Source organism: Anabrus simplex, chromosome X (genome assembly GCF_040414725.1).
Source record: "Anabrus simplex isolate iqAnaSimp1 chromosome X, ASM4041472v1, whole genome shotgun sequence".
NCBI lineage: Eukaryota > Metazoa > Arthropoda > Insecta > Orthoptera > Tettigoniidae > Anabrus > Anabrus simplex.
In genome coordinates, this window is record NC_090279.1 from 185208167 (window position 1) to 185233122 (window position 24956).

Consider the following 24956-nt stretch of genomic DNA (forward strand, 5'->3'; position numbering starts at 1 on the left):
ACAGAATCTATTACCATCTTCAAGTTGTCTTTTGGTAAGGTTCGCAGCCACCAGGTGTGAAATTCGCACTTACTGAGTCAGGCAGGTGGTCACTTTTGCAAGTGAATAGAAATGTGACGGCGAAGAATAAAGAAGTAATGCAGAATTACGTACAGCAACATACCTTTTATGGAGAGTGAATTGAAGAAGTGTGTAAGTAGAAGCTGCTGGGGAGAGAAGAGGCATAGATTGGCCCAGGGTGTTCAAAGAGGAACGGTAAAGGAACAGAAAGAAATTAAAGTCACAGATTCATTACTTAGTCTACTTACAGGTGCCAAATAAGAAAAACGACATGTTCTTGAGACCTGGTCAGTGATCATCATTTTGAACAGTTTCCAGCCTTCATTCGGGTCTGTTGGAAACATATGCCTCTCCACAGTCTTCTGTCTGCCCTCATTTTGTTCTCTTTTAGTCTTTCCCCATTCGAGTCCTCTGGCCTCTACACCCTCCTTAAATCTTTGCCTTCCTCTAGGTCTCCCTCCTTTCATTCTCATATCAAACATCCTTTACAGTAATCTTTCCTCATTCATTCTCTGAATGTGCCTATACACTGTTAATCGTGATCTTTCTGTTCTAGCCGCCATGGGTTCCTCTTTTAGCACATCTCTTGCTTTTTCAGTTTTCTATCTGTCCAATCTTGTCACTCTAACCCTATTCCTAAGAAACTTTGTCACAGGCCTGTATCCTAGTTTTATCTCTGTCGTTCATTACCTATGTCTCTGGTGCAAAAGTCAGTAGGGTAATATATAAAATCTGTTTACACCTCTGTGGTACTGTCTGCTCCATATTAAACCCTTTACACACTTAAGGAATTGGTCTTCCTTCTGCCTCGTTCATTTATTTCCATCCTGTTTCTACCTTCAGTAGTTTCTTCTCCTCTACATGTTATTTCCGTATCTGGTTAATCTTAACTCCTGACCTCCCTCTGTGGATCATTGTCCTTCAGTCTTCCCGTCGATGAGCTGGAGTCCATATTGTTTTCCTCTCGCGATGTGCACAATGTACCTGAGATTTCATTCCTTGCTCTTTTTTTTTTTCTTTCATATTTAGCACATTCAGGACTTGGGTTGAAGTTGTAGACAACTTCCAATACTTAGGTAGTGTTCTGTTCTCAGATAATACCATACATTAGGAGATTAGCAATAGAATACAGAAAGCTTCCACATTCTATCATGCTGTATATCAAATATTTTGGGATGAAACATTTCTGTTAGTTTCCAAGATCAGCTTGCACAAAATCTGCTACCTATAGACATATGATCTGGAAGCAACAACACTTACTGAATAAACAGAGAGTCATCTTCAGGCTACAGAAATGAAGTTCCTCCGTTCTTGTCTACAAAAAAAAAATGGATAAAGTAACGAATATAGGTATTTGACTGCTTGGATTGGAAAGGAGCTTGCTGGAGATCCTAGGAATGAAGAGATTGCAATGGTATGGTCACATGCCAAGAATGGCTCACCACAGGACTCCTCGAGCATACTTTGACCGCAGTGTTCCTGGGAAGAGACAAAGAGGAAGAACTCGTGATGATTGGGAGAAGCAGATTTTCAAGGACCTTGAAATTAGAGATGTAAACTGACATCACACATATAAACATCATCTGTGGATGGACAGGACAAACTGGAGGAGGCTCATACACAACCGCCCCCAGCTTGCTGGAGCGAAGAATTGATGATGATGATGATGACTTCCATCTAGTAGGCCTTGAGAAAAGCTTTCAAAATTAATGAGCAAGCAGCCAGTTTAAAAAAAAAATTTAAAAATGGCTGCACATGGTAGCTGATTCTATACAATAATAATAATAATAATAATAATAATAATAATAATAATAATAATAATAATAATAATTTGTGATCAGATACAACCAAGTTGAAATTTCTAATAATAGTGATAATTGTATGGGTTCAGTTACTGCAGTGCAGACATTTTCCGCATTCGTATTGTGCTGCTATCTAACATGGAAAGCAGAATTCTACTGGACGGATACTATGTCTAAGTTAATTGTGTCGAATGGCAGTGAGTGTACCACCAGAGGTCTTTGACATGCCAACAGCAACATGGAGTGCCAAGATATGTGACCATCCTTCAAAACTTGGCTACCTCAGCCGGGTTCGAACTTGGGGACCTGAGTCAGACACACTACTACTGATCCACTGAGGCAGCTGTTGACATTTCCAAAAGAATGTTACAGAAGACAGGTGAGATATGAAGTTATACGAAAAAGAAAGGTTGGAAAGTAAGGGGATGTTCAATGAAAAAACAGTTATTTAAATGAAAGTATTTAGTTTATTGGAAAAATGTAACTTAAACAATACTGTGCACTGCTAAGAGCACATGTTAAAATAAAAACAGTTCTGTATTTATAAAGGGAGATTAATTTTTAAAAAAGCATTTTATTCAATGAACAGCAATTTATAACCATGATTAATTTCTTTAAAGTCCATCTTCTACATCAGTAAATCTATCTTGGAAAATAAAATCATTAATAATCATTGATTGTTTTTATTTTTAAAGGCTATAAAAATGTCACATGACCAGGGTTTGTTGTGTCGGACTACTGCACTTATCTGACCAGCGAAGTCTCGGACTACTGTGACTCTGCTGTATATGACAAAGGATTGCCCTGTGCCGATGGAGGAATAACGTACAGAGCATAAATGATCAGAGCTGAAGAGGCAGTAGGATTTTGTCTGTCTGTAATTTAGTGCTGTTTGATTTTAAGTTGTATATTTCTGTTTTTCAGGTTACATTCCGATCCGTACTCCTGCTCGCAAACTGTCAGCCACACCCACTCCCATTGGTGGAACTCCGCTGGGTTTCTTCATCCAGACAGAAGACAAGTCTGCCAAGTTTGTAGACAATCAGCCAAAAGGAAACCTGCCTTTTATGAAGCCTGAAGATGCACAATATTTCGACAAATTACTTGTGAGTATAGGAATTCGTCCTGCTTCGAAGGGCATAGATTTATTTCTTAATGGAGATTTATTTTAAGTGAAGAATTGTGAACAGTACATAGATGTGAATTGTATGAATGGGTTTCGAATACATATCTGAGAGCTCCCTTAGAAAGTCTTTTGTATCTTAAGCTCCTTGCACTGGCTTGTATCTTAAGCTCCTTGCACTGGTGATGCATCTACTCAGTACACAAATTTACATCTTTCACCATAAATCTTGTTGCCATCAAACTCTTTCTCGAATAGGACACCTGTAACCACCTTCCGAACAGTGTATCCTTTTTTCGTTTTACCTTCATCATTTTATGTAATAAAATCTTGTATTACTGCACCCAAATTCACTTCCAGATTTTTGGCATTACATCGGTCCTTCCCATGCCAACCTAGTTATCTCAGAAACATCAGAAGATGAAATCATCAGGGAACACCTTCAGTCTCTATGCTGGTGATGGTTCATAGATTTCTTCCTATTAAAAACTCCATTATCTGGGAAGTTTCTCTTCTTGTTCTTGCTATTTATTTATTTATTTATTTATTTATTTATTTATTTATTTATTTATTTATTTATTTATTTATTTATTTATTTATTTATTTATTCTCTAATAAATCCAACCTAGATATACAACTTTTCTGCATTTGATGGAGTTCAGCAGTTCTCATTTGCAGTTTGCTGGTCCATTAATGGAATGTTTATGAGATTCTGAGTATTCTTCTACAAAGCCATAGTTGTAGAGCTTCTAGTTGTTTGATGGTGGCCTGTTTTAATGACCAGACTTCGACCCCATAGAGGAGGGTAGATTAAACATAAAATTTAACCATAAGTTTTTAATTTAATGCATTATAACACAATGTTTTAATTTTCTTGACATTTCTACTTGTTTCATAATCAAGTCCTTAATGGTTCTATCATTAAAGAATCTGCTTGTGCCTTTTTATTTTATTCTAATGAGAGACTATCATTCTATAAGAATTCATTTTCGAAACCTAGCAGACCCAGACCTGAAAATTAAGTAGCCCCACCTTGTCATTCCTTTCACTCTTTTCTTAAATTGCTAATTTTCCTCACCACTCTGTTTTCTTTTTTCCACATTTTCCCTGCGGAATTCTAGCCAGCCTCTTAATTGCATCAGTTACATGATGTTGCACTTTAGGTTTCTGTTACTACTTACTGACTTACTGTATGAGAAGTATGTTGAAAGAAACCGATTTAATAATGAATGGATTGTTATACTGAATGTTAGCAGGAGTTGTTCACTATTCTGTATTTTTATCTCCAGGTGGAAGTTGATGAAGAGACGCTGAGTCCTGAAGAACAGAAAGAATTGAAAATCATGAAGTTGCTCCTCAAAATAAAGAATGGAACTCCTCCCATGCGTAAGGCTGCTTTACGTCAGATCACAGACAAGGCCCGGGAGTTTGGTGCTGGTCCTCTCTTTAACCAGATTCTGCCATTGCTTATGTCTCCTACTCTGGAAGATCAGGAGAGACATCTGCTAGTCAAAGTCATTGACCGTATTCTTTACAAACTCGATGACTTGGTGCGGCCGTATGTACACAAGGTATGTATGTTTACTGCTATATATATTTATTTCAGTCGCATGTCGACCATTCATAGCGGAGTGTACAGATGTGTAAGGTTTTGGTGCAAGTTAGGTAGTTTGATTCTGTATCACAGAAAATTTCAGTGATTCTCCTAATTTCTCCCTAGGATTTTGTCCTTTTGCTTCTTGAAGAATTTGGAAAAACTGACTGGCATTGGAGATAGAAAGAAGTAACAGGTTTCCTTGTTCAAACAAATTTGATATCTTTTGTGTTTTTAACTGTTTTGCTGCTGCTGCTGCTGCTGCTGCTGCTGCTGCTCTGATTGAGTTTATTTGATCTGTATGGTCAGCCAGTGTTACTGTCGAATAAACTCGGTTTACTTGAAACCTGCGTGGATGCTTCTGCGATCTCTTGGCTTCATTGAACACTTAGTTTCTTTGTTTACATGTTGTTGACAGTGGAATAAAAAGGTTTTTCTTTTTGCCCGTGCTTGCATCATAGTTTCCATGTGCAACCATGGTATGCACCTCAAGAAAATTAGATTTTTCAGGAGATTAATTTGGATATGGATTTTGTTAGTATACTCTTTTAAAGGTCTAGTCATCACAACAAGAAGAGCTCGATTATCGAATTCTAATGGAACTATTACATGTGTTAAACAATTTTATCTTCATTTTAACACAACTAAAAAGCAATTGTGCTCCAGCATTTTAAGAACATTCTTCAAATTTTATCATGCATTTGAACTTGATGTATTCGGTAACCTGAATCGTATTCTAATGTGTATTTGTCTTTGACTATTTTGCTTATCTGACAAGTATTTCGGCTGATGATGTCCATCAAGAAGGGCAAAACTTGTCCCGACATTTGTTAATTGCTAATTAAACAAAACAAAATTAGTATTGTAAAGGTGGAACCTGTGGCTGTAACTTTTAAAAAGTACACCAACGACAATACAGGCTGTGCAACGAAATTCATTTTGTGCAATTTTGATAGTATAGTAGTGTTTGGGAAGTTTTGGAGAGGGATTGTTGTAACGTAGTGCAGGGGGAGAAAAGTGATTGTGAAGTAGATGTGTGCCTGTCACAGTCTGAGGGTGAGTTTGTGCCAATCGTACATGACTTCAAGGAACTGAACCTGGGTTTATTGAATACTAACCTTGACTCCAGAATCCCTGTAACTTGAGTATTTTAAACTTTTTGTGAATAAGAACATTTTAATGAATGTTGGGGATGAAACAAACAAGCAAGCAAGCAAACAAACAATTGACGATAATCAAAAAATCCAGCACTGGACTGTGGGTACTGCGTCTCGTCTGAAAATTCAGCAGTGTAAAGTAAAAGGCTTTTAAACTGCTTTTTTTTTTTTTTTTTTTTTTTTCTTTCTTCCTAAGAGAATCTCGAGCCCTACGTATTTGCTCTGAAAATAATTTTAACATCTAATATGGGCCGTTAGTTTGAATTTAAATACTCCTAAATGTCGGCCAACACTGCCAGGATTTGATCCTGCAACCTAGAGTACAGGAGATAAGCACCTAATGAACATCCCTACCCAATCAGTTGTGGATAAATTCATTGTAAATACTGTATTTACCCGAGTAATCCTCGCCGTTGAATAATGCCCGCACCCTCATTTTAGGAAGGCTCATTTTGAAAAAAAAAAAAAAAAAAGAAATTAACTAAAATTCCTTCCATCGAAAGAGTAACGTAGGCATAAACAAACATTTCGTATCACTCTGCGAGGTCCACGTGGTCTTTACGTAAATATGAACATCTAAATTTACGGATATAGTGCTTTGCCTGAGATGATGAATACATTATCACTGCTATGTACCTAATATATTTTCCATGAAAATGAGCAAGTAGGCCTACTTACCTGACAGGTATTTCATTAATCTGAACTTGCAATAGGCTCAGTTCCCTGTACATGGGACGATATGTTGTCTCTTGCATCGCTAGAATCCTCTCCTAAATTACTTACAAGTTCGTCACACTCCACGTCTAAAACACTTCCCACGTGGTCTCTTTTTACTGGACAGTAACACGACTGGTGGTGGATAATTCTTTTCGTGCAATGTAAATACTTGCCGTCGTACTAATTAAAAGTCCTTATACAGTTGTTTGACTCTTGTATAGTTATACAGTGAATAAACCCAATAAACCCTGTATAAGCGTTGTATATTTTTCTTACTAATAAACGTGGTATACGCATTGTATTACTATACAGCACGTATACACTTGTTCCAAGTCATAGGAATCTCTTTCTGCAGTTCACTGACGTATTTCGCACGTTCACCGCCTTTAAGATCACTTCTGCTGGTTATCTACGAGCAAAACATTCCGGAAAGTCGCGCAGTAGCACGTCATATCGAAAAGGCAGTGGCAACACAAAGTGAGACAGCTGAAAATTGGCTTATATTGATGTAAACATTTCTTCAGCTTGCTTGTGTAATGAATGCCACGAAAGAAATGGAAAAGCTTAAGAAAAGATCAAGAGCTCCCGACTGGGATAGTACGGAAAACTTAAGCAATTGTAATTGAATCGGCGAGTTGAAAGGTACACATTCCAAAATCCTTACTTTTCAGGAGAAAGGAAAAACTGTTTTGTAGCTAATAGGAAGATTTTTTTCAAAAAAGTTTCTATTAGGCATTTATACATCATATATCTGCACATTCAACTACAAAGTATGGAACCAGAATCGGGAGATAGTGGATTCGAACCCCACTGTCGGCAGCCCTGAAGATGGTTTTCCGTGGTTTCTCATTTTCACACCTGGCAAATGCTGGTGCTGTACCTCAATTAAGGCCACGGCCACTTCCTTCCAATTCCTAGGCCTTTCCTATCCCGTCGTCGCCATAAGACATATCTGTGTCGGCGCGACGTAAAGCAAATAGCAAAAACAATAAAGTATGGAAATCATGTTACGTATGGTTTTCGAGTTGTACCATTTTTTATGTAAACGAATATCTCCCCTTTTATACTCAAATACTGACTTAGCAAATGTCATGGGATAGTCACCTAATAGCGTGTGGGGCCTCCTCTGGCCATGCGAACTGCAGTGAGACGCCGTGGAAGTGAGTCGACAAGTTCCTGGTAGTCCTCTGGACGCAGCTGGCACCAAATCGTTTGCAGAGCAGCCGCCAATGCTGGTCTGTTCGTGGGTATAGGATCCATGGCACGGAGCCTGCGTTCCAGGACATCCCAGATATGCTCGATAGGGTTCATATTGGGGCTCCTGGGTGGTCATGGCAGTCGTTGGACCTCTGCTGCTTGTTCCTGGAACCATTCCCGGGTGATGTGGGAGCGATGTGGCGGCGCGTTATCATCTTGAAACACCACAGAACCGTCTGGGCGCTGGCAGGCCAAAAATGGGTGGAGATGGTCTCCGAGCAGCTCAACATACCGCGTACCATTCAAAATCTCTTCCAAACAACTAGGGAGCCCATTCCATACCAGGAAAATGCACCCCAGACCATAACAGAGACACCAGCGCCCTGGACCACACCTTCGAGGCAGGCGGGATCCATCGCTTCATGTGGTCTGCGCCATGCGCAGTGCCTCCCATCGGCATGGTGCAGTTGAAATCGTAATTCGTCCGATCATATCATGTTACGCCATTGTTCCAGTGTCCATCCCTGGTGACTGGCGACAAATGCGCGTTGTTGTGCCCGATGACGTTGGGTTAACAGTGGCACCTGTGTGCGGCGCCGGCTCCCATACCCCATAGAACCCATGTTCCTATGGATTGTTCACTGGGAGATGTGTCTAGCATGGCCTATGTTGAATTGTGCCGTGATTTGTTGCACAGTTGCCAGTCTGTCACTATTGACAATCCGTCTCAGATGTCGCCGGTCACGGTCATCGAGGGTGGCTGGACGGCCGGTCGTTCGTCTATTGTGGATGGTGACACCAGCATTCAACCATTCACGATACACCCCTGGACACGGTTGATCGTGTGAGGCCGAATTCCTGCACCACTTCCGAAATCGCACTTCCCAACTGTCGGGCACCGACCACCATACCCCGTTCAAATGGTGTCAGCTCACGACGATGTTCCATGTTACACCTGTCACATGCACAGCCACTGTTCACAAGGTCTGCTATATAACTGCCGCTAGCACAGGGGGCGTTTGATGCGCAGACAACACACCTGCACATCAGTGCTCCGCTATCCCATGTCATTTGCTCAGTCAGTGTATACTGGTTTATATGTTTGATTGGAAAAGCATGTGAGCCTTAAAAATGCAAGAGTCTGTTGTATATTGAGGAAGTACACATTGAATTTATATGATGCAAGTCACTTGTAAATTTATTTCACTGTCCATTAATGATTTTGCTTTATATATTGTGTAATACAAGTGTGTAGCCAGTAACATCTTCTTTTCATAGATTCTTGTGGTGATTGAACCCCTGCTTATTGATGAAGATTACTATGCCCGTGTAGAAGGTCGTGAAATCATCTCTAACTTGGCAAAGGCTGCTGGTCTGGCCACTATGATCTCCACTATGCGACCCGACATAGACAACATAGATGAGTACGTGCGTAACACGACCGCACGTGCCTTCGCTGTTGTGGCCTCAGCTTTGGGCATTCCTTCACTGCTGCCTTTCTTGAAAGCCGTATGTCGCAGCAAAAAATCGTGGCAAGCTCGGCACACAGGTATCAAAATCGTTCAGCAGATTGCCATCTTGATGGGCTGTGCCATCCTTCCTCATCTCAAGAGCTTGGTCGAGATTATTGAGCATGGTGAGTGGCTTTAATTTATGTTCATTGATCTAAATTCAGAACTAAATACTAGAACAGTATGTGATACAAAGAACCAGTACGTTAATATTCATTAGTTCTTGTGTAATTAGTATTACTAATAGCATTTATTTCAAGATGAAAATAACCATAACAAAAAATTTAGGACATTGAATATAATAAGCAGAAATAAAATATTTCTTTTTTTTTTTCTTTCAGCAACTGAATTGTGTAAATTTAAATTTTTAATGAATTGATCACAAATGTAAGTGCATATTCATATCTGTAAACGAGCATGCACTGTACAGTGTAGATGATACCACTCTATATATTTGTGTATATCTCTCACTTTTTTTTAGAACTTTGAATATAAAAATCAAGAAATGAGATATATGTGAATACTCAGGAAATCAAGGAGGTTTAAAACTTCTATGTTTCTTCATAACTCACTCACTGATTATTATTATTATTATTATTATTATTATTATTATTATTATTATTATTATTATTATTATTATTATTATTATTATTATTAATTAGCATATGATAAATACAATGCATATAAAAACCATCTCAAGTTCACAACTAAAGCTCCAGATCAATGTTTGGAGAGCCAGAAAAGAGCTTCGCTTGTCTTGTGTAAAGCCTCTGAAAATTTAAACCACACTGAAAAGCAATTAGGAAGAAAATACACCGAATATACTCTATATATATGTGGGGATTATTTTTCTCCCTTAATTCCACAACTAAAGTTAAGAGTGCATGATATATGTGGTGGTGAATAAATGTAGTATTACATATACATTGAGGCAGTTGCCAAGTGAACAATGGCTGTGTATTTTTATTAATCATCATCATTTACCCTTTTCCACCTCCAGCCAAGTCAGGATGTTAATGGCAGCTTCCCAACTTTTTCAAAAGGAACAGTCAAAGGTTCCACCTTTACAATACTAAAAAATATTTAATTAACAGTTAACAAATATCGGTACATGTTCAGAGTTGCCAACTATTACGATTCAATCGTAATAATTACGATTCAATCGTAATAATTACGTATTACCCATCATAATTTCGCCTTTGCGAATCGCTCGCAACAAATTACGATTTTTTGTTTTTTTAATTTAAGTGTATGAAGTGTTCAAAAGGATACCCAAGGAATGCCATTACAGCTTGAATTCTCAGAATATTATTTTCGGATTTCTCAGTAATCATTTACACTTCTTTCCTGCTCCTCGTTTAAGAATATTTCGAGTTTCCACGCGCCGAACGCACTGTGTGCTTCCAGTACAGGAAAGGCAGGCACCTGTGAAGTGATACATCTTGCGGAGTTGTTGTCTTTGTTTGTCGCAAGATCAGACTTCCATGCAAGTATGCGAGTTCTTTTGTCTTTGTTTTGGCGGCAAAGTGGGAACAATCTTCCGTTTCATTCTGAATACTGTGTACGTGACTGCTGAAGATGTATTTCTTGCGATTTTGGTTGCCAAATTTACATATATTGTTCTTCTAGGATATATGCTAATCGTGTGTTACGAAATGCGAAAGGTTTGAAATAATGAAGCGATTTCTTGTGCAGGAAAATACGTGTGATAACATTACATTGACTAGTAACGCTCGTAATAAACCAAAAAAGTTCAAAAATTTAGGGAGGAATACTCGAAACAATGGCCCTGTTTACTGTGTTCCTCAAAATCTCATTCAGACGTGTTTTGTAGTGTGTGTAGCCGCTATGTTTCAGATTCGCACCATGAGGAAGAACAAAACTGAATTCCATGCTAATATGAACACCAAACTTTTAAGTGCTCTGTTAGTACAGAGGATTCACATAATATCAAAAGAAAAAGCATGTCACCACCAGTGTACGTTTACCAAACATGAACTACAAGCTGCTAAGGGAGCAACTACAGTACTCAACAAAAGAAATGATCCTTCAACCTCCACTCAGATTTGTACTGCAGATTACCTGTAACTTTAGCAGGTAAGAATCATACACTCTTTATATGCCAGTCCTTGAATATGTTACATCTGGTTGAATTGTATGTTGTTCATTGATTTTTCAATGATATGTAAGTTAGTAAGATCTGGGGGAGGTGGGGGGCTATGCCCCGCAGCCCTAACGGCTGCATTACGAATTGCCTTTTTTGAAAGTCGTCATCTCTGCAAGTTTCGTCCATCTTGTAGATATCAGCTGAATTATGCTGATGGCTGACTGAAGGTGAACATTAACACATGTATCAAGCTAACCACTCTTGGGCAGGCAAGGACGGATAATCAACAACAAAATTTCCACATGTATGAAATTACAGTCAAATATTTCGTCTACCTTATAACTAATAATTGTCAACATCATCACACCAAGAAGAGCTCCATTATCGTATTTTACTGGAACTATCACATGTGTTTAATATCTTTATCTTCATTTTAATAGACCCAAATATTAGTGCTCTGGAACTTTCTCCAAAAATTTTAACATGCATTTTAATTGATGTATCCGGTAATCTGAATCATATTTTTAACACATTATCATCACGCCAAGAAGAGCTCGATTACCATAATTCATTGAACTTTCACATGTGTTTAATATCTTTATCTTCATTTTAAAAAGAACAGATATTTATGCTCCAGAACATTCTCCAAACAAAATTTTTTTTAACATGCATTTTAACTGATGTATCCAAATCATTTTAATGTGTTTTTGTCCTTGTCTATTGTACTTATTCTTACAGTTATTCGGATGATGATGTCCACAAGATGGACGAAACATGTACCGATATTTGTTAATTGTTAATTAAATAAAAAATCTTTTAGTATTGTAAAGGTGGAACCTTTTGAAAAATTATACGAACAACGGTACGAGCTTTGCAATGAAATTTATTTTATGCAACCTTCCCAACTTCCTCCGTTCAATGCCATTTTTACTACTCATTCCAGATTTGCTCTGATCTATACTCTTGCACTTATTCTGTTTTTTTCCCTCAGGTTTGGTGGATGAGCAGCAGAAGGTCCGCACCATTACTGCCTTGGCCATCGCTGCATTGGCTGAAGCAGCTACTCCATACGGTATTGAAAGCTTTGACTCGGTGCTGAAACCTTTGTGGAAGGGTATCAGGACACATCGTGGTAAGGTAAGAAAGACCTTCTGGCTTAGGTTACTTGGAACTGTAAAAGTGAACTGCGATTGAAAAGCCTTAGAGTGCTTTCCTGTGCGTGTATGTGTGTGTATATATATATATATACCGTATTTTCACGAATAATCCCCGCATGTTTTTTAAAATGTTCGAGACATGCAATTGGGGTGCGGCTTTTATTTGTGTAAATGTTGGCAACACGCTCCAGGCTCACCCAGTTTTTTATATTAGGTGTACAGTTATGCTTTGTGTATCCGCAGATGGAGGAATACTGCCCCCGTATGTCATATTTAAACAGAAAACAATTCAGACTTTCAATTTAAAACTGTCTTTACATTTAAAAAGCAGGGAGTATTTTACACAGTAATTTAAATTCAAAATTTATCCGTGTCACGAGAGAATACATCTTCCGTAACGTGCATGGGTAGCTTTCCGCACTTTCACTCACATCGGTGTGTTGACAGTTTGTTCCATAGCTGCTAAGTTCGGGTGAAATCATAATTCTTTTGTATTCAGCATTTTAAGGAACACCAGAGTATCACGTAACAGGCAGTGAGCGAAGAAGCAGAATCCGCGAACATTGGTGATTCTCTTTGGCGATGCCAACAGTTGACCAAAAAGCGTGGCTCATAATTATAATCAATTCGTACGCAACGGACAATATTGTCAATGCCAATGAAACTGCAATGGTTTTTTTATGCCTAGCCCAAACAGACTTTTTAAAAGGAGATGGGGTCACTGTACTGTGTTGCAATGCAGACGGAAACAAAAGACTTCGTCCCCTCGTCATAGGAAAGTTTGATAAGCGACCATGTTTTAAGGGCATCGGGTAGTTTCCGTGCAAATACAAGGCATCTAAAAACGCATACAGTACAGTAATCCAGTGAGTAAAGTACTTGCACAGGGGAGCCAGCATAGACTTCTCGTCTTTGAATTATTTTTTTCGTTTTTTTTTTCTTCATGAAGTTATGTTTGTCAGTGAGTTGTCCAAGTGCATTATTTGAATACTGTAAATGCACCTTGTTGGATACATTTTGGAAATAGTTCTTTTCCATTACATTTGAAAGGTTTAAACTGTGAATCAATGTTAATTGCATGCAGTAACGGATCTTAGAATATTTTTTGACTCGGATAGGGCTGGCATTTCTGACGTACGATTTGGAGGTTAATTCGAAATCCGATTCTTTCGTCCCAACGACTTCGGATTAACAAGATTTTACCATATTGCAAAACTAACATCTGAGTTCGCCGGTGTGTTTGTTTCAACTGTTTACATTGCACGGAAAAGTGTTATCCACCACCGGTCTTGTTAAAATCCGTGTAAAGAAAAGACTGCGTGTAAAAAGTGTTTTAGACTTGGCGTGCAATGAATTTGTAAGTAATTTAGGAGAGGATGCTAGTGGTGCAAGAGACAACGAATCTTTCGATGTACAGGGAATCTAGCCTACTACAAGTTCAGATGAATGAAATACCTAGGCCTACTTTATAATTTTCATGGCAAATATATTTTATAGCAGTGATATTTGAGAAATATATTATTTCTCAAATATTTTTAGGCAAAGCAACTATATCCGTAAATTGACATGTTCATATTTGCGTAAAAAACACGTGGAACTCGCAGAGTGATACGAAATGTTTGTTTATGCCTATGTTACTCTTTCAATGAAAGACATTTTAGTTCATTTATTTTTTTTTCAAAGTGAGCCTTCCTAAAATTAGTTTGCAGGGATTATTCGGTGGTGGGGAGCCCGTAAATACGGTATATATAACTTAGAAGCGGTTGTAAAATAGTGAAAGAATACTATTGCCAGTTGTTATGCTAATAAATTGTACGTTAATGACTATACTACACTGACATGCATGAAAAGTGTAACACTTGGATGTGAAGCGGTTTGGGTTTTAAATTGGTTCTGTAAAGGATCAGAAGAGGATGTACAATTCTTTATGATTGTCCATTACTCTTTTTAGACTTGAAACGTCTTGGATCCTGAACAACAGCCTATTAACATTTGTTCAGTATTTTGATTCCTGTTATACTGTTTGGTGTTTATATTCAAGGATGGAAGTGAAAAATGGGAGTGGTATGACAAGGATTTCAATGTCCGATCCCCTGCCGCTGGATTTTATAACTACAGATTCCTACTCTCATCTTCTTGCTGCTGTTTGTACATCTACAAGGCTGCAGAATTATTAGTTTGAGTACGGTGTCTATATGAAAGAAGTGAGTTCTTGGATGAAATTATCTTTACACTGGTCGATGTTCAGACCGACTTTGCTGTATGGGAATGAAAGCTGGGTAGACTCAGGTAATCTTATTCATAAGTTAGGTGTAACAGTTATGAAAGTAGCAAGAATGATCACAGTTACAAACAGGAGGGTACTGGGATGAGAAGATCAGGATAAGTTAGAAATTAACTCTGTGGATGAAGCTGTGTGTATAACTGGCTTCGGTGGTACTGTCAAGAGGGCGAACGGTGGAGGATAGGTTTCCTAGGAGAGTAAGTTGAGTGGCAGGTTAGAGAAACAGAGCGAGACCGAGGCGGCAATAGCTGGTTGCAAATAGATAACTGTGAAGGTGTATAGTTAATTCATAGAGGCTTGTAGATTGAACACTGGAAAGCATTGTAATTTGTAATGATGCACATATGTTCTCTGTCATAATTAATGAAAATTTGATTAACTGAGCTCAATAACTACAGTCTCTTAAGTGTGGCCAGTATTCGGGAGATAGTGGGTTCGAATCCCACTGTCGGCTGCCCTGAAAATGGTTTTCCGTGGATTCCCATTTTTACACCAGGCAAACGCTGGGGCTCCACGTCAGTTAAGGCCACGGCTGCTTCCTAGCCCTTTCCTATCTCCTATCCCGTCGTCGCCAAAAGACCTATCTGTATCGGTGCCATGTAAACAACTTGTAAAAAGAAATAGACCCTTATATTATCCAAGATTATGTTCCTGATCCTTATAATTTTATCTTAAAACTAATACAGTTGTTTTTAAGTTGAGCAGACCCTGTAGTCAAGGGGTGATGATGCTCCAGGTTTGATTCCTGGCCAGGTCAGGGTTTTTTTAAAATCTGAAGGCTGATTCAAGGTCCATTCAGCCCACAGTGAAACAATTGAGGAGATATCTGATGGTGAGATATCAGGCCCAGTTTAGGAAGCCAAGAATAACTGCAGAGAGGATTCATGGCGCTGACCACACATTGCCTAATAATCTGTAGGCCTTTGGGCTGATTAGCAGTCGCTTGGTAGCCCAAGACCTATTTGGGCTCTTGTGCCATAGTGTTTAGTTTTAAATGTCTGATGTATGTAAAATATCTCTTTTCTTAATGGTACATCTTGTGTGTTTCAGGGTTTGGCTGCCTTCTTGAAGGCTATTGGTTATCTGATCCCCCTCATGGACGCTGAGTACGCCAACTACTATACCAGAGAAGTGATGTTGATCCTGATCCGAGAGTTTCAGTCTCCTGACGAAGAAATGAAGAAGATTGTATTGAAGGTGGTGAAGCAGTGTTGCGGCACTGATGGTGTGGAATCCCAGTATATCAAGGAAGAGATTCTCCCGCACTTCTTTAAGCACTTCTGGAACCATCGAATGGCTCTGGACAGGCGCAATTACAGACAGGTGTGTATCTTCTGCAAGAAAAAGTAGTACTGTAGGATTTCGTTTGCTTACCTCTATATGAAGGACATTGAGGCCAGTTGATCCACCCGTGCCAGGAACTACTACTTGTTTACGTCCAATTCACTGTCGCCGAGTGGAGTTGAACACTGTCTGCTTCGTTGGTCACTTGGTCATTCCTTGGTAATACAGTGGTTCCTTTTGCTCTTAACATTGCTAATCCTTGAACGATCGTGACACATTCCATTCAGTTCACCCTGTTGTTTTTATCTTTCTCATAAATTCTTCTGTAAAACATCCATCTTGTCCTGTTGGTAATGTGAGACGCATATGACTGTACTCAGTCCACTGATGTACCCACTGCTCTTCCCACTTTCCTCTATCCACTGCGATAAATCAAACGCTAATGCTGCCTCGTCTAAGATGGTTCAAGCCTAGTTGATTACTGTTTTATGAGAGGCGACTACAATGAAACATTTTCTCAGTTATAATGTTTCCTTGATTAATGCATCTGTTTTCTCAAATCCCAGTCCTTGTCCTATTAAAAACTGAATACTGCGACTATCTCCCCCATCTATCTCATTTGCAACTTGACCGTTAATATTTTCAATTTGTATCACCAGCCATAAACAAAGAATAGCACTCAAATGTGCATTGGAGCATGCTTCTGATTGGCAGCTATGTTCTTGGAATAGTACATTCTTATTTACTGTTGTACACATTCTCATTTATGCAAAAGTTTGGCATTTTTCGAACAAGAGAAATGATAGTTATCACGAAAGGCTGCACTAATTGAGACATGAAAAGTGCAGATATTGTGTCTTTCCCTTCACCACCTTAAATGTACCGTATTTACTCGAATCTAATGTGCCATTTAATCTAACACGTATCATAATTATAAAATTCTTGAAACGTTTTGTAAAATTTTTGCTTGCAATTGTAATGCACAGTGGTGAATTCAGTTTTACTGCATACAACAATGAGTTTCATTTATGAACTTCTCATCATTAACAATATAGGGAATTACTTTATATTACAATTTCTGTTTCTTGTTCTCTTAAGAATTTCTAAACCTCTTCATGTACCTCAGAATGTCTTCTGTCTCGTGTGCTGGTGAACTCCTTTCTCTCGCCATTTTATGTTGGTGTTACAAGTGCTCTGCTGCTCCTTTTGCTGCTTGCCTGTTTGCATGGTTTTCTGCATCATCATCTTCCGTTTGATGCTTGCTTCATATGATACCTTTTGCTTTTTTGTCCTCCACTTGAGTAAAACTCAAAAGTCTCAATAAGTCTCAATGAAGGTTTTATTATCAACAGTATCTTAGCCTAAGCTTAACGCAATTCAATGTCATTAAAAATGGATAGATTATATGTGAGGATTGTATCAATTAGTGGTGCAAAAATAAATAAATAGAAAGTCATGTTGCATAGACATTGATTTTAAAAGAAATTTTAGTTTGATTGTATATACATTATTACATACTTCAGTAATAAAGATTATTAGGTACTTTCATAATAAAAATTATTAGATATCTACTCATGCTGAATACACTGCTGATGACTTCAGTGCCCGTTGCTTTTCAGGTGAAACAAAAACAAGCCGTACTGTACTCAGTCCTAAATGTTGGAGAAATCCGAGACTTTTGTAAATAGTTACAATTTCGATTTTTTACATTTTAATGTACTCTTTCATTGTAAAACAAGTATTCATGATTTGGTTACAGCTGGTCGACACAACTGTAGAAATTGCGAACAAAGTTGGTGCTTCCGAGATCATCAATCGTGTGGTGGATGACCTCAAAGATGAGAATGAACAGTACCGTAAGATGGTGATGGAGACCATTGAGAAGATAATGGGCAACCTTGGAGCTGCCGACATAGACTCTCGTCTGGAAGAACAGCTCATAGACGGCATCCTGTATGCCTTCCAGGAACAGACCACAGAGGTGAGTGTGTTGAGTAGTGAACATAAAGAAAGAAGTGTTGGAAAGTAGTTTTGTTTATATAGCATATTTCTGCAGTATTATTTGTTGCAGTTGTTTTTGAACATAAACTTTCTGATAGTTATTTTTGCAACTTTTTTTTTTTTTACAGTTCTGCTGAAATAAAAATTGTGTGTTCCCTCATGGCATTTTCTGTCTCCACTAATTCTGAATAGTATTCAGACAATAATGATGGAGGTGGTCTTAGGCTTTGTCTTTCTGACTTTCTCTTTGACTTTGTCTTTCTTTCACTCACATTTACCCAGAGATCTCTGATGGTACTCCTTCCTTCTCTCCAAAATTATTTATAGTACTTTCCATACAGTCTCTTTTCCCTGTCCATACATGTACCCTCCACGTGAGGACTCTTGAATACCACTCAAGAGTAGTTCTAATCTGAAGAGAGTTAACCCTTTGCTTCTGTGTCTAGACCACTTTCTTTCTGTAAGCGGTTTCAGCCGTTTGCCATCGCATTGCTTTTGAGTGCCCTTGGCCTCTCCTTGGTTCTGCAATGGCAAGAGCTTTCTGTACACCATGAGCTTCATCGTGCCTATTCTGTATCCCATTGATAGCAGTGATACTGAAGGATCCTTGCACGTACACATTGCACATTGTCAGACAGAGAAACCTCAGCAGATGACTACAGCGTTTATATCCCTCTGGTTTGCCTTTACTGAACATGCTGCTTGTGCTTTGCTCAGCATTTGGAGCTGTGCAGTAAGACCAGCCTGATGGCCATCTTGTAGACTTCCTTTTTAAGCTTTGTGGGCATCTGTCTGTTGCACAGGATACCTCACCATTTCATCCAGCAGACAATGTGGTGCTGTGTTTTGGGACAATTTATCCATTACAATGAAATTCTGTAGTGCCGTATCCAAAATGAGTTGAAAGTATTCCTCGTACATTTGCCGTATTATGCATACTGTGACAATAACGGCTAATATTACTGTGATTTCTTAGTTTATGGGGCCTTAGTATTATCTGATACACAGTGCATGTCTAACTTACACCTGGAAATATTATCATAAGTCTCTTGCTTATCATTTACTGCCAGAAATTATCTCTAATCATATAAATCATACTGTCATTTTTTTATACTCATGCTGATGTGTGTCTTTTAGGATGTGGTGATGCTGAATGGCTTCGGAACCATTGTAAACCAACTTGGCAAACGTGTAAAGCCATATCTGCCACAGATTTGCGGTACCATCCTGTGGCGACTCAACAACAAATCGGCCAAAGTGCGACAACAGGCAGCCGATCTCATCTCAAGAATAGCTGTTGTCATGAAGACTTGCCAAGAGGTAACATTTCCTGACATTTCTATAGTGTAAATAGGTAGTTATTGTTTTCAGTTAAGACATCCAACGAGAGCAAAATATCTTATGTATATGAAACCGATGGAGAGCAACCAAACCTGTGTCCACCGCAGTACCTGCAAAACCCATAACGTGGATCTATCTTCCTGTCCCATTGTTTTCAGTTAAGACATCCAACGAGAGCAAAATATCTTATGTATATGAAACCGATGGAGAGCAACCAAACCTGTGTCCACCGCAGTACCTGCAAAACCCATAACGTGGATCTATCTTCCTGTCCCCATTCACACGTGGCTCCACTGTATATGATGGTTTCACGGTTATAGTCTTTCAACATTTACCCTCGTTTGTGGGAATAGACTAATTGCTCAGGTCCAGGGAAGCACCCATTAGATAATTGCTTTTTTCACTCTCTTGTCTTACCCATCTCCCCCTCCTTTATCTTACAACAGCATTTACTTGTCTACAGTGATCACCACTTTTCTTACTCTATCCTCCACTGATGAAGGCTGCAGTCGAAAATTTTGGATTCTTGTATTTATTTTGTGTGTACTTCATCCCCACTTACACAGTAAGTTGCTGTTTCCCATCTGCTTCCTATACATATTGTTTTGGCACTTGCTTGTTCTTTTCCAAAACTTACTGTTTTGATTACTGTATGTAATGATCGTGGAGGATTTTCTCATTTCCTCCCTCTCCCTAGAATGTTTACTGTGATTCAAGAAGGAAACTTTAAAATATTTCTAACCTTTTTCATATCTTCATTCTTTCAGTGATTATAATGCTTAAGAATAGATTTCATCCTTTAACTGGAACTGTTGAGAACATGCCTCTATGATGTCTTGGATCTTCGCACATTCTTCATTCTACTGTTGTCCTGTTTTCTACTATTTCTTCTACACATACCTTTGAAACATCTGTGGCTGAATCTTCTTGTTTGAACCATCTGTGGCTGAATTTTCTTGTAGATTTCTTTCCTTCCGTTTTCACATTAAACATCTTCCTTCGTATTCTTTCTTCTTCTGTGTCCATACCACTGTATGTTGTTTTCCATTCTGTCCTGTATGGGTTGCTCTTGTGCGAAGTTTTTCTTACATTTGTTTCTGAACTTGTCCAGACTTTTTGCTTCAGTTCTACTCCTCAGGAACTTAATTTTACTGGCCTGCATTTTGCTATACTTTCCTTCATTAACCATTTCTCCAGTGGATAGATTAATATGAGTCCATAATAGATCCTGTACAAATTTCAGGTCATATATAGAAAGATTGAAACATGAATAAGAGCTCATAAGATAAACAATCGACTGAGAAGCTGCACAGTTTGGGTCACGTACCTGTCAGCTTGCATTCGGAAGATAGTAGGTTCAGACCCCACTGTTGGCAGCCCTGAAAGTGGTTTTTCCATGGTTTCTCATTTTTGCACCAGGCAAATTAAAGCAAGGGTCACTTCCTTGTCTCTGCTAGCCCTCTCATATCCCATCGTCATCGTAAGACCTATCTGTGTCAATGCAATGTAAGAAAAAACCAACAAGACAAGACAGCAACAGCACAGAAACAGAAATTTTGTGATAATTTGCTTATACTCAGAAGAACCGGGAAATATTCCACATCTTCATTCACCACCGGCTTCATGAATATGTACACACTCCTCATCAACCTATTTCTTCTCAGCCCCCAACGAGCTCATTCCTGCTTACAGGTTTAATGCTCGTTGAGGGGCCATCTTGACAGATCTTCAGTCTTGATGTGGGAAATGTGGGATAAAGCGAAAGACGGACAGATAAATACAGGAAAAGGAATGACTTGATTTGTCACTTGTTTGTTCCTTTTCATTGTTTGTACAACATGCTATTCATTTCTACTGTAACATTCCGATTTATTTTAGCCTTCTTACACTCTTTGCAAAAACCTTTTTATGGAGTGTGCTTCTGTATGGTTGCGAAAGCTGGACATGAGGAATGCAAGAAAAGAAAAAACTAGAGGCAATTGAAATGTGGATCTGGAGAAGAATGCAGAGGAAAAGTTGAACTGAAATGAAGAGCAATACCGAAGTCCTTAGAGAGATAGCAGAAGAACGGAATCTGATAACTTAAATTGAAAAACAGAAAATAAAATTTATTGGTCACATTCTGCGACATGAGGAGTGCTTCTGAGGATGAAGTGCAAGACCTACGCTGAGTTGAAAAGACTGGCTCAAGATAGACAACTGTGGCTGCAGCGACAAGGCTTAGCCTTTAGAATATTATGATGATGATGATGATGGTGATGATGATACACTTGAAGAAATCCTCTAATTCTACCGCATGTTCATGTATTTCGTATTTTCTTCTATCACACTTCACAAACATTTGAAACTTTCTGCTCTCTTCATGTTCTCCACTCCAGTATCTTGTCCGTTCCTTTTTCCAGTAATAAATTATTTGTTTAAAACCTCATCTTTTGTACATGATATTGTGTATTCCAGACTCTAATGAATTTATGTACTTAATTTTTGTATACCATATTATTTTACAGGAGAAACTAATGGGTCACTTGGGTGTTGTGCTGTACGAATACCTGGGAGAAGAATATCCGGAAGTATTGGGCAGTATCTTGGGAGCTCTTAAGGCCATCGTCAATGTGATTGGTATGACTAAGATGACTCCCCCCATCAAAGATCTTCTGCCTAGGCTAACTCCCATCCTTAAGAACAGGCACGAAAAGGTGAGTTCCTCCATGGTATTTTATTATCATTAGAGAGGTCCGACTCCATAGCTAAATGGTTAGCGTGTCGGCCTTTGGTCACAAGGGTCCTGGGTTCGATTTCCGGCAGGGTCAGGAATTTTAACCATCATTGGTTAATTTCGCCGGCACGGGTGCTGGGTGTATGTGTAGTCTTCATCATCATTTCATCCTCTTCGTGATGCGCATGTCGCCTATGGGCGTCAAATCAAAAGACCTGCAGCTGGCGAGCCGAACATTTCCTCGGACACTCCCGGCACTAAAAGCCATACGCCATTTCATTTCATCATTAGAGAAAGGATAAAACTTGAATTAGTGTCCGCAGCATATCCAACGTTATTGTGAAAGGTAAATAATGCAAATCTTACCTCATATTACTTGTAGGAGAGTGGTGTGTTCACTGTAAATGCCAACGACCCACTAACCTTCCCCTAGATTTTATAAATAAAATATATTTGTATATATGAGGTAAAAAATCGTACTAGTAAACGGTCTAGAGGTAATCACATTTTTGCATACTTTTGATGCTACTTTGCAAAGAAACTGAACTACTTTAAGAATGAAATTCTTGTATGATTGCCCGTAACTTGTGAAGTATTTTCTGCAACTTTCATGTTCTGAATTCACATAGTTGCAAAGAAATAATATTCCTAAGCGCTGATCGACCCAACCCTGCAAATGGGGTTAATTGGGATTCTTCAGTTTGTCTAAACTAATTTACGAATAAATAAAATTTTAAAAATACCTGAAAAAAGAAAACTTATACCAACAGATAATACCTATCAAAAAAAGAAACAACTTAATTAAAATAATACACATGTTGTATTCACGAGAGAACATCATCAGATTTTATTAAATCACACAATTTTAAAAAATACAGTATATACATTTATCTTATGAATTGATTATTATTGAGAAGTGTAAAACTATTTGTTAAAACTTGTGTCCTCTCATCTAGTCATCATCAGTTTTCCACTCCAGTTGCCCGGGTGTGGTTTACGAGCACTCTTCACTTCTGTCTGTCCATGTACCACTCTTCTCTCAAGACGACATCCCAGCTGACTCATCTTGTAATTGTTGAAATGTTATAACTTATATTAATGAAGTACTCCTCATATGGTTCTTCTCTCCTCACCAGTCCACCTAGGAATGTGATGTTGCACAATATGCTGTCACTGGTGTGCCAACTGGCTTGTTTACCATAACTTGGAAAATAGGGGGGCGTTAAGTCGACCACTCTTGTAAAGTACATGCAAATGAGGTTTTGCTCACATGCCAGCCTGTTTCCTTGATTGTTTCAATGATTAATTGCTTGATATAAAATTACCATCTAAATTTCTACTTTGATCCCTCATGTGGCGTTCCAAGATGGTAGTACCACAATAGTTATGGTGCGATCTGTAGGGACGATGTTTGTGGTGGTTGAATATGTACGAAGTATTTAATTTGTTTCATATAGACTTCTGAATGTAAAATCCAACCCTTGATATGATCATTATATGGAATACAGTATCTTATGACAAATATATAAGTATCATTGTTGTAGATTTAGGACAATTAGGGCAGAAGTTATATGGCAAAAATAGAAAATGTGAAAATTATGGACATTTCAAAACATAATTAAGTTTGATAACATTGCCATCAATTTAACGTTGTTCAAAAGTATGAATGAACTTGTACATAGTTGTCCATGGGATCCATATGTGCTCCATCATTTCGGACATTCATTTCTTGCGGTTGCTAATGGTCTATCCTGTGTGAGGATGTTCATGTATCCACACGGCCAACCTCTCCTCACCTGTAAACGAACTTTTGTCTGCCATTTCCACACAAACAATGACGCTGGGTGAAGTTAAGGGTACACTTTCATGCACATGCACACAAGATCAACTGCATTGGATATGTACATTTTTTATATTCTAGTCAAGTTGAATAACACCGAATTGGTAAAAGTGAGACACTCCATTTTTATTTTTACTGTTGGCTACCTGGCCTGCAGGATCGTTAAAGTCACACAATACGCTTGGTTCTCTTATGTCAGATGGAAAGACGAAGTCCTGTCAGTTAGCCGGCAGCTGTGGCTCATAGACGGTGGAATAACAGTAAACATACACTATAGTGAAGTCTACTTACTGATAGACTCTCAGATTGACTAGTGGTTTTTGTAATATGTGAACCATTTCTATTGAATTTAAACTCAGTCAATTTATAACCGTTAATTTCTCTAGTCTGCGGAAGCTAATTTTGAAAAAAATAAATTTACAAACTAGGCCTACATGAAAAAGAAACAACTTAATTAGAGGTACAATTCTGTTACCGTACGTTTTCTTTTTCTGGTAGTTTGTAAATTTTTCTCAAAATTAGCTTCAGCAAGCAGAAGAACCTAACAGTTATTTTAAAAAATTTAAAAATCTAGATGGTTTGATGGTACGACATTTTCCAAACCACAGAGTGAGTTGGCCCTGTGGTTAAAAAAAAATATTTTTTTCAAACGTCTTATGGCAACTAACACTACCATTTGCTGAAATTAATATTATGTGGCATCACTCCCAGAATTCGACATAGATAAATGTCATTACCACTTATGGATCAGCGGTAGAGTGTCGGCCTCCGGATCCCAAGATAGCGGGTTCAAACCCGGCAGAGGTAGTTGGATTTTTGAAGGGCGGAAAAAAGCCCATTCGACGCTCTATGTTGTACGATGTCGGCATGTAAAAGATCTCTGGTGATACATTTGGTGTTTACCCGACAAAATTAATTAAATCCCAGCAATAGACGCCCAAGATAGTTTCGGTTTACTCGGTCTGCCATCTAGTGGGGGCCTAGAGTAAAACGGAACGTCGAAATTGACGAGCAGACAGCCAGATGGCGTCAAATTGAAATGTCTGCACACGGTAGCTGAGGCCA

The 24956-nt window shown here is 38.6% G+C and overlaps 1 protein-coding gene across 3 annotated transcripts in view; it reads left to right on the top strand.

Annotated features, from left to right (window-relative positions):
• Sf3b1 (splicing factor 3b subunit 1) overlaps positions 1–24956 on the top strand; it is a 127614-nt gene that overhangs the window by 82895 nt on the left and 19763 nt on the right. For all 3 annotated transcript variants that reach the window (XM_067158901.2, XM_067158904.2, XM_067158903.2), the window contains 8 exons: positions 2787–2968; positions 4275–4556; positions 8929–9286; positions 12260–12405; positions 15760–16032; positions 17753–17974; positions 19132–19314; positions 21843–22031. In XM_067158901.2, the coding sequence (XP_067015002.1) occupies positions 2787–2968; positions 4275–4556; positions 8929–9286; positions 12260–12405; positions 15760–16032; positions 17753–17974; positions 19132–19314; positions 21843–22031 (1835 nt within the window). The remainder of the gene's footprint in view (positions 1–2786; positions 2969–4274; positions 4557–8928; positions 9287–12259; positions 12406–15759; positions 16033–17752; positions 17975–19131; positions 19315–21842; positions 22032–24956) is intronic.